The 11,273-nt window shown below is 44.6% G+C and overlaps 1 protein-coding gene across 6 annotated transcripts in view; it reads right to left on the reverse strand.

Annotated features, from left to right (window-relative positions):
* The window catches only part of pde8a (phosphodiesterase 8A), an 86,372-nt gene extending 77,833 nt beyond the window's left edge, over nucleotides 1–8,539 (reverse strand). For 5 of the 6 annotated variants that reach the window (XM_078427522.1, XM_078427520.1, XM_078427519.1 and 2 more), the window contains exon 1: nucleotides 8,131–8,539. In XM_078427522.1, coding sequence (XP_078283648.1) covers nucleotides 8,131–8,280 — 150 coding nt within the window. In that variant the 5' untranslated portion in view covers nucleotides 8,281–8,539. Of the gene's footprint in view, nucleotides 1–5,199; nucleotides 5,300–8,130 lie in introns of those variants that run through there. The other variant, XM_078427523.1, reaches the window with a different exon arrangement.
* Nucleotides 8,540–11,273: the final 2,734 nt, after the last annotated feature.

An 11,273-nucleotide genomic window follows, 5' to 3' on the forward strand; every position in this document is an offset into this window, starting at 1 on the left:
CATAACCTCCAGACCACCCTCTTCCCGTTTAAGCAATGGCATTCACCCAGACAATGTGCCAGACAATGGCATCCACCTAGAGAGTGGGAAAGTGGGATAAAATTAAACTAGTGTGAATGGGTGATCGATGGTCAGGTGGACCGAAGGGCGTGTTTCCATGTTTTATCTCCAAACTAAACTAAATGCGCAAAAGCTCCAAGAACACAAAACAGTACATACGAACAGGCCCTTCGACCCATGATAGCTGGGCCAAACACAAGGCTAAAGTAAACTAATCCATCTGCTTCCACGTAATCCATAACCCTCCATTCTTTGCATAATCATGCATCTATCTAAAAGCCTCTTTAAAGCCACTATCACTACCACATCTGGCAGTGCACTCCAGGCACCTACCACTCTGTTAAACAAAATGCCTCCCAAGTCTCCTTTAAACTTTCCTCCTCAGGCTTAATACTATGCCCTCTAGTGTTTGAAATTTCCACCCAGGGGAAAGAGACTGATTGTTCCATCAATACCTCTCATAATATTATTAAAGGTCTCCCCCCAGCCTCAAATGCTCCAGAGAAAACAATCGTGGGCTTGTCCTATCTCTCATTATAGCTAATGTCCTCTAATCTGGGAGGAGTTGGCTGCGCCTAACTTTTTTTTTTTTTTTGTGTCGGTGTTGGGGTGGTTTTTGTTTCTGTTTTTGGCTGTGTATGTGTGGTGGGGGTGTGGGGTGTGGGGTGGGGCGGGGGGAAACCTTTCTTTTATTAGGTCTCTTCCCCGGGGCGCAGCTCGCCCGCGGGGCCTTCCATCGCCCGGCGCGGCTCGGCTGCGGGACTTAACATCGCCGGCGCGGCTCTGCCGCGAGACGTTTCAGTGCCCGGCGCGGCTTGGCCGCTGGACTTAACATCGCCCGGTGCGGCCGCAGGACGTTTCAGTGCTCGGCGCGGCTTGGCCGCTGGACTTAACATCGCCAGCGCGGCTCGGCCGCGGGACTTTTCAGTGCCCGGTGCGGCTCGGCCGCTGGACATTTCAGTGCCCGGCGCGGCTTAGCCGCTGGACTTAACATCGCCAGCGCGGCTTGGCCGCGGGACGTTTCAGTGCCCGGCGCGGCTTGGCCGCTGGACTTAACATCGCCAGCGCGGCTCGGCCGCGGGACGTTTCAGTGCCCGGCGCGGCTTGGCCGCTGGACTTAACATCGCCCGGTGCGGCCGCGGGACGTTTCGGTGCCCGGGGCGGCTCGGCCGCGGGGCCTTCCATCCCCTTGCGGGGGCTGTGCGTGTCGTTTGCCTCGGTAGGGGTCGAGCTGCCTGTCCGTGGGTGTGGGGGGAAGGGAGGGGAAGTTTTGTTGCCTCCATCACAGTGAGGGGGTGTTTGGAGTCATTGTGATGGATGTTTGTGTTGGGGTCGGGTGTCCTGTGTTCTTTTCTTTTTTGCTGTGTCTTGTGACTGCTGAAATTTCGTTCGGTATTTATACCGAATGACAATAAAGTGTTGCTATGTTATGTTATGTTAATCCATGAAGCATCCTGGTAAAACTCTTCCACATCCTCTCCAAAACCTCATCATCCATTTTGTAATGGGAAGGCCAGACCAGCATATATAATATTCTAAATGCATCCTAGTCAAAGGTCTATAAAGCTGCAACCCAACTTCCTGATTCTTGTACTCAATGCTCTGATCAAAGAAGGCAAACAAACCATATGTCTTCTTTACCACAATCTGTTTGCATTGTTTCTTTGAGGGAGTAATGGACGTGGACAACCATGATCCCCCATACATCAATGCCGTTAACTGTATACTTTCTCCTTACATTTGATCCTCCAAAGAGCAACACCTTGCACTTGCCCAGATTAAATAGCTGCTGAACAGCATTTGAATCCTTGTCAGGAGCTGACGGGAGGCAGCAGCAGTTCAGGATGACCGTATCAGTTACATCTAAGGGACAATTTGTCTTGAATTACATACAGTGCAGGGTGACTATTGACAGACCCAGCATTTGCGTCATCAAAACGACAGTATTCCAAACTGAGCAGCCAACACGACAACTATCCAGGACCTGCGGGCAAGGCTGCACATTAAACAAGATTTTTCCTGGCATAGCCAAAACAGTTCTTTACTGTATGAAAAACAAGCCTTTACATTGGATATGCACCACAAGGGAAATTGATTACTTTAATTTCTTTTCAATAGTATTCTTGTTTGCCATTTATCAGTTTGTGACAATTGTATAGTCTGTAGAACTGCAAATTAAATAGGAACATCTAAACTTTCACTACCAAAAATAAAAGTGGACTCGTAATTATTCTACCCAAAAAAAGAGGCAGATGAAAGAGTCCTTTCTTTCAAACACCTGCTTGCTAATGGCCTGATTCCCAGAAAGTGGTCATTCTCAATAAATAAATTTAATTTTCATTAGTTCACCTACAAAGGTGAGATCCAATACAGACTTCAAATGTTAAAAGGCAGTGAGAAATAGACATATGTAGGTAGTGAGTTACGTATACAACTAATCAATTCCCATAATCTAAACATACATTTCCATTATATTCCCAATGTTAAACCATACATTCCCATTATCATAGTAATTATTTAAATTAAGATATAACGTAATCGCAAGATTTTCCCTATATATTTTGCCTCTTTCTATCATTTCATTCCAATATTTTTAGGTGTATTAAGCTGCTCATGCCTCACCTCAGTCTCTCATTTTTTAAATCATCTTTGTTCTATGCAACCTCACCTAGAGGCTTTGAGATCTGACAGTTTCTACTTATTTTCATTACATTTCAATCCTACCTGAATGCGCAGGAATGATGCCAGTTGACTGGAGCACTCCCAATATTTACACCATTGTTTAGAAACGAGATAAAGTAAGTAACTGTATACCAAAAAGGGACACAAAGTGCGAGAGTAACGCAGCAGGTTAGGCAGCATCCCTGGAGAACAGGAATAGGTGACGTTTCCAGTCAGGATACTTCTTCAACTTTTGACCAGTTCATTTAACTCTGGTAAGTCGTGGGCAAATTATTGGACTCTTATGAGAAACAGTATAAGCCATCGCTTATAAAAGGAACAAATTAGGAAAAATCAGCGTGAATTCCTTTGGCTAACAATTGAATTTTTATGGAGGAAGCAATAAGGCTCATTGAGGGTGATGTATTCCATGTGGGTTTTATCAACACTTTTTGGCAAAGCCCCGCATGATAGGAAGGGCAAAAAAGTACCAACCTTGGGATCCAAGGAAGCACTGCAAATTGGATCCAAAATTTGCTCTGTACCACAAAGCGTAGTGAGTCAATGTCAAAAAGGATTGTAAAAAAATAATGTAGAATTGGTCTCAATTCACAAACTTGGAACAAATCACCCTCAACTATTTTTTTTTGACAGGAAGTTTGCTACAAATAAGTTTTCAGAGCCTAGTACTCAGGCCTTTGATTTTTATTATACTCTACTCTATTATTAATTAACACTTGAGTGTATGGTGTGTAAAGTATTTTACAGTACAAAAATTGACCATGTGGCCTATTTCCAATATTTTTCCCCTACTTTATCTTTTTTCAAGTGCATCTCTGTATCTTATCTTATATAGGTGAGACAAAGATTCATGTGCACCTCCTCCAACCTGATCTATTGCATTTGAAACACTTAACGTAGCCTCTGCCACATCGGAAATCCAAGTGTCGGCTAAGTGACCATTTATCGGCACATCTGTGTTCTGTCCACAACGGTCACCTTGAGCCTCGGATCGCATGTCTTTTCAACACCGCGTCACTTACCGACCTCATATTCCACTTGGGTAGCTTACAGCCAAATGGTATGAATTTTCTAATTTCAGTTAACTCACACTGTGTGCTCATTTCGCACTCCTAATATCTCCCTCGGTTCTCTCCCCTTGTATTCACTTTCCCCACCTCATCCCCATTCCCCAAATCCATTACCCCCCTGAACTATCTGTCTGCCCTTCACACACACCAACCCACCTGGGTTTCTCCTCACTTGGCCTTCCCTACCCCCCTCTAATATGCTTGTTTTTTCCCTTATCCATTTCAACCTGTTACCTATCAGCCTTGGTTTCTAGATTACCCGCTATCCCTCCCCCATTTGGCTCCATCTGTTCATCATATTTCACCTTCCTATCACCCACTGGCCCATTTCACCACTCCCTCTCACCTCTTTTTACAGGCTATTTTCCCCTCTTTACTCTCAGTCCTGGTGCAAGGTTTGAGCTGCTACGTTAACCATGTCTTTGACTTGACAAATCCTCTAGCAGTTTCTTTTTGTTACAGTAAATAAAGACTGTTCTCTTAAAATAACAGGCATGTGAGTGAGGTAAAAAAAGAGAAAAAGAGCCGAGAACTTGCACGAGGGTGTACAGCAGGGGTCAAAAAATCGGGGAAATTTTGAGAATTTACACACAAAATTACTAGTTTCAAGCCTCTTAGTGCATTTCAAAGTAAAAACGGACATTAAAAAATAATGTGAATATGTCACTGTATCCTAATAACATTTAAGTAAATTCGCACATTAATTGATAATCAGCACAAAAAGGTGGTAATTGACTTTTCCGCTGTGTTTTATATTTTAACCTCAACTTAATTTAGTTATATAATCTTGCACTTAAATTTAATATTTACTTATTACAGTTCCACCACTGATTTTCTGGCACTCTTGGTTCCAGAGTTTTGTTGGTTTATCCAGCCGGCTAAGGAAGTCGGCTATGGGGATAGATGTGCTGGCTCCAGCTGGACTGTGGTTCCAGAGCCCCGGCCGCAGGTTGCAAATTCAACCCACCGATCGGCCGTGAAAGTCCCAATGAGGTTGAGATTGGCTGCCTTGCCCAGCCTAGGTGGCACATTTTCGGCGAGACTTCCAGGGCGTGGGGGATTTCTCGCGGAACCCTAGTGTGCATTACAAGTCTATAGATCGTTTATTTTCCTTTTTTCCCCCTTTCTTTTTTGCGATCCGATTTCTCCGTTGGTAAACGCGATTTTGGCAAAGTGAAAAACGCGGAAATCATGCAAAAAGCGCGGAAAATGGATTTTAAAAACACGGAAATCCACGGAAATGCGGAAAATTCACATACCTGAAATAAAATAAAATACAGGGGCAATGATTTACAGTAATTGGCAGAAAAAAAGAGCGTAAAGAGGCCATTTTTCCTCCACCAAATTCTCTGCCTGAAAAAGTGGAGATGTGAAACACTTTCTTCACCTTTCAGATGTATTTGATGTGCATGGGAACGTCTCGATCTGCAGAGTGACGGACCAGGTGCTGGAAGGTAGGATTAGACCGAGCAGCTTTTGAAACCAAGACGAAGCCAATAGGCCAAACGGCATCTGCATGATAATTATTTTGTTCCAATTAATTTTGTCTATGTCACTATTTTGAACTTAAACTGCAAACAGCATGTATTACAGCAGCATTTTAAGTAGCTTGTGGAAACTTGATTTGAAGTTTACATAATTCCAGGCACAAAGTTACACAGGTAGTTTCCAGTGTAAAAGCAGGAACAGGGATGGAAGGAAAGCATATGCGTAATATAGTAGCTTTCACACAGGAAGATGTGCTACTTAATAGCAGATAGTGGGGATATTAGTGAACATAGGAATTGTGGTTTCACAGACAACAAATACACATAAACAAATATTTCAAACAGAATTTTTTAAATGACCACTGATTCCTTCAGGTCAACTGGAAGGATAAGCAATGCCAGCTTCCCCCGAGACAACATTCTCCAATGTCCAGACTATAAATTACTGTTGTCTCAGATGGCAGACGTCATTTGTGCATGTGACACCCGAGTCCAAAAGAATGCACCCTACTCCAACTTTCATCATAACAATAAATTACCATGTGGGCAAAGGTAAAGGCTCAAGGAAGCTCTTAAATCAATATCAAAAGTACAACGTGCAAGTCCTGACCCACCTGTGGCATTGTCTGTGGCTCCCACAAATGGCTTCTGCAGAGCCCACAGGACTGGCAACAAGACATACACAACCGTAAGGGATACCCAAGAACATAATACAGTCTCTTGCAAATTTTAAAAGATGAACACTATTTGTAATCTTCACCTGATAAACTGCAATGTAGCAAAACAATTTTAAAAACTTTTTTTAACATAATGTACACAGAATATTCTTATAGCTAAGGCAAGTAACATTGCAAGAACAGAAATCTAACCTACCATTTACTCTTCACAATGATAGCATACAATTGCGAGGGGCATAGATAATCAGAATCTTTTTCCCAGTGTGGAAATGTAAAATACTAAAAGTCAAAGCTTTAAGGTGCGGGAGAAAGCTTAGAGAAGATTTGTAATTTCAGAGTGGTACCTACCTGGAATGCATTGCCTGGGGAGGTGGTAGAGGCAGATAGGATAGCAACATTTAAGAGGCATTTAGACAGACACACGAATGAGCAGGGAAGAGAGAGATATGGACCGGGTGCAGGCAGACAGGGCGTTTAAATTGGCATCTTGGTCAGCCAAAGGGTCTTTATCCCTGTGCTGTTCCACTTGTTATGTTCGAACGCATACTTTAAATTCTGTCTAGATAATGAGTGCATTCAAAATACAGCTTGCCAGGCAACAAAGCAAGAATTTTCATAGAAATCTCTACACCACAACTTTTTACTGAGCAGTAAAAGGATATAATTGAATAGCTAGGAAAGAGGCCATTCACCCAACAAGTATCTGATTCAGTTTAAATGGGGACTGTTCTGAAAGACTCTTATTGTGTTATGTTCCATTCTTCTTATACTTAAAATACAATGACAAGGAAACAACAATCAAGTGTAGGGTACAAAACAAAGATTTTTTTCTATTAAATTTAAACTTAAAGAATCCGAGAAGCCAGTAATTTGCTGGATCATCAAACCAACAGTCCACCTTCAATTGGGGAACTTGGCTGGGGCTGTACAGAATGCAGAGATGCTGAGGTAGTATGACAGAATAGAAATGGAAGAATCCCAGACCTTGGATTGGTTCCAGAATGAGATTTCTTCTGTATTTTGGAGGGAGGTATGGATGAAGTAATTAGGGAAGTGCCCATAACACAGAAATAGTAGTAGATGATCAAAGCTCGGGCTATCTATCATTAGGTACGTATAGAATAGCTAATTGTGGACCTTAGAAGGGCTAAACATCCAAGGACATACACACCACTGGAGATAAATGGGTCTACTGTGGATAGGGTGAGCAGTTTTAAATATTTGGGAGTCCGCATCACAGAGGATCTGACATGGGCAACACACATTGCCGCACTGGTGGGTAAGGCAAAGCAGCACCTTTACCACCTTAGACAGCTGAGGAAATTCAGAGTGTCTCTGAGGATCCTTCATTGCTTCTACTCTGGGGCTGTAGAGAGCATCCTGTCCGGCAACATTACAGTCTGGTTTAGGAACAGCTCTGTCCAGGACAGGATGGCCCTGCGGAGAGCCATGAGAACTACATTCGTCCCCCTGCAGGACCTATACATCAGGAGGTGCAGATCCAGAGCAAGTAAGATTATGAGGGACCCCTGCCACCCCAGTAACGGACTGTTCCAGATGCTACGGTCAGGCAAACGCCTCCGCTGCCACGCTGTGAAAACGGAGAGGATGAGACGGAGTTTCTTCCCACAGGCCATTAGGACTGTCAACTTTTATAACTCCAGAGACTAAATTTTTGTCTACACTATAGTTACTTATTAACTTTATTTATATGCTGTAACTGTAATTCTTTTTTGTGCACAATCCGCAGGCATTGCCACTTTCATTTCACTGCACATCGTGTATGTGTATGTGACAAATAAACTTGGCTTGAATAGTATCTCCCCAAGTCCCCCCAAAACACATTGTACCGCCTCCACATTAACCCGCACCACTGTATCCCCTCAACTCCGCCGCCCCCTCCCCCTCATTGATTCTCCCCTTTGTTCCTCCGACCCAGCCCCGCGACGACCTGCCTCTTTGTTCCCCTGCCCGACTGTGCCCCACCCACTCCCGCAATGACCCGTCCCACTGTGTTCTCTCCGGCCCCGGCCTAACTGACCCATCCCTCCAGCCCTGACCCGTCCCAATGTGTCACCACGTCCTCGCAATGTCGCCCTCTTTCTTCCAATTATTACGTTAACTCCAGCCTATTACTCCGGCATCCGGCCTCACCTGGATCTCGGATCGGGTGACCCGTTTCTCCTTACCAGCCGACGGCCGGGAACTGCTGCTGGGGACGCCGTCTCGATGAGGCGAGCTCGAGCCGTCTCGGCAGTAGCCCATTCCGCTCTGGGAGACGCGGATACTTGGGGTACAGCCCATGGCGGGCGGGCGGCGCCAGGCCACCCCCCCCGGGCCCGGCCCGCACCGCCCGCTCGCTCGCTCGCCTCGCACCGACTGCTCTCCGGCGCAAGCGACGGACCGAACGCCTCAGTCCTCCATCGGGGAACCCGAGCCTCCGGGTTTGCCGACTATGTCAGGTTCACGGCCCCGGGTACATGGGGGGCGAGCTGTCGACGCTCACTCGAGTCCGGAATCCGGCCCCAGACCTGCCACCAAGCATCCAGAGCTGCCGCCTCACCGCTGGCCTCGGCTGACGTCAATGGAACTCGCCACCCAATTGGCCGACGGCCGCGCGGGGAAGCAGCTGGCGTTGTGGCGGGAAATTTAAAGCGGCGAAGCGGCCGCGCCGGGCACGAGCTGCCCGCGAGCCAACGGTCTCCGCGCGCGTGCGGCATGGCCGGTGTCCGCTGCCGTCGGCGCCTGGACTTCATCCATTAACCTGAGGTGAAGCCAAATTCAGATCGCTAAATTTTGTGACGATACAAAATAAAAGGGTAGGAAGTTGATTGTATGAACGTACAAAGTGATATGGAGAGGTTAATGAGAGGGCAAATGTAGCGTAGCGTGGGAAAAGTGAAATTGTCCATTTTCTCTACAATTAAAAATTGAAACGTCTTATTAGAGCGTTGAGATATTGCAAAGACTTGAAATGTAGAGGGGTTTAGATGACCGGGTTTAGATGATCGATTTCCAGCAATCAGGAAAGTTACCATAAGTTATTTTATCGTATATAGAGAATCTGTGCTTCAGCGTTTTGTTAATACAGCGTACTGTATTGTTGATTATTGTATATTCATTTTTTGTGTTATTAGACAATAGGTACAGGAGTAGGGCATTCGGCCCTTCGAGCCAGCACCGCCATTCTGTGATCATGGCTGATCATCCACAATCAGTACCCCGTTCCTGCCTTCTCCCCATACCCCCTGACTCCGCTAACATTAAGAGCTATATCTAACCCACTCTTGAAAGCATCCAGAGAATTGGCCTCCACTGCCTTCTGAGGCAGAGAATTCCACAGATTTACAACTCTGACTGAAAAAGTTTTTCCTCATCTCCGTTCTAAATGGCCTATCCCTTATTCTTAAACTGTGGCCCCTGGTTCTGGACTCCCCCAACATTGGGAACATGTTTCCTGCCTCCAGCTTGTCCAATCCTTTAATAATCTTCTGTTTCAATAAGATCCCCTCTCCTTCTAAGTTCCAGTGTATACAAGCCCAGTCGCTCCAGTCTTTCAACATACGACAGTCCACCCATTCCGGGAATTAACCTAGTGAACCTACAACTGCACTCCCTCAAAAGCAGGGGTATGCCATTCAAGCCTGCCCTGCTGTTCAAAATGATCATGACTGATCTGACCCAATTATCTCAAGTTCCCGTTAGCCCTCACTTACCTGATCTTTTTAAAATGTAGTAACTTACCCTTTTAAAGACCCCGATTGATGCAGCCTGCTCAAGTATGAGGTAGAGAATTGTGGACATTCAACATTCTCTACGAGAAGAATTTTCCACGCATCTCAGTTTTAAATGACCACCCTCTCATCTTATAACTATGTACCCTTGTTTGACATTCTCCCACTAGTAGAGATATCTCAATATTTATCCTGTCATGTTCAGTCTGGATTTATATGTTTTATTAAGGTTCCTCTTCATTCCACTAAACTCCAAAGGATATAGATCTGATTAATTTTGTTGCTTGTGATAGGACAACCTTTTCATCCTATGAATTTGCTTGTGGTCACAATGAACCTTTGTAAAATACTGGTTCTGCCACAAATGAAGTATTGTGTGCAGTTCTGGGCACCACTATGTAGTAAAGATGTGAAGATTTTAAATAGGATGATTTATCAAAATCATTCCTGCGAGGGATTTTATTTATGTGGAGAAACTGGAGAAACTAGGTTGCCGTCCCTGGAAAAGATCTGATATTCTGCATAGATGGTCGAGATATTCATAATGCTGAATGTTACATAGTATGGAGACTGATAACAACAGTAAGAAATTATTAAATCTTGGTACATGCTTTCAAGCTTTTGTATCTGCCTGCTAGAAGAGGGAATGATGAGTGAGAGTGGTCCTTGATAATATCAGCTGCTTTCCTGTGAAGTGCAGATGGAGTCCATTTGGTGGTGTGTGAAGAAGGTGGTGTGATAGAAGAGGAGAGAGGCTGGCTACCATAAACTGGGCTGCATCCATGTCTTTGCAATTTTTCATGGTTTTGGGCAGAGTTATTGCCATACCAAACTCTGATGCAGCCTGATAGTGTGCTTTCTAATGGTGCACCTGTAGAGATGGGTAAGAGTCATTATAGACTCCACAGAATCAGACTAAGACTTATTGCAATTTACAAGGAGATTCAAAAAATCACGCCATCAAATCTTCTATCTTCCCAGAGCAACAACCATCATGAAACAAAACAAAATACCGGTCCCTACATCATCAACTCGCTAAATTTCAATAAACTTTGCTACAAATATTCCCTTTATCCAATGACGATAAGGGAATGGAATATGTTACCACCCAACACACAAGCCGCTCCCGATGTTCAGTCATTTAAAAAGGGGATTGAGCTACTAGATCTCTTCGACTTGGTCAAAAAGGCCCACTTCAAAATTTAATCACTACTCTACTCACTCCGACCTGCGCGAGATAACCACTTATGAGGTGTTTGCGCAGTAATCAACCAGAACCAGAACTTCCTCAGCCTTGAGTAGAGAGGTTGGTTGAAATATTTATTGGCTGTATTGTTGATGTGGTTGGACCAGGTTAAATGCCATGTTGATGATATTCATACCTAGGAACCTGGAGCTCTCAACCATCTTCACTTGAACACCATTGATGCAGACTGGGTGTGTATTCCGCCTTACTTCCTGAAGTCTGTGACCCACTCATTAATTTTACTGACATTGAGGGAGAGGTCATCCCTATACAATTGAATCCTTAACTTTGTCATCGGCAGACCACAAGCAATGTGA

Source organism: Rhinoraja longicauda, chromosome 33 (genome assembly GCF_053455715.1).
Source record: "Rhinoraja longicauda isolate Sanriku21f chromosome 33, sRhiLon1.1, whole genome shotgun sequence".
Lineage (NCBI taxonomy): Eukaryota > Metazoa > Chordata > Chondrichthyes > Rajiformes > Arhynchobatidae > Rhinoraja > Rhinoraja longicauda.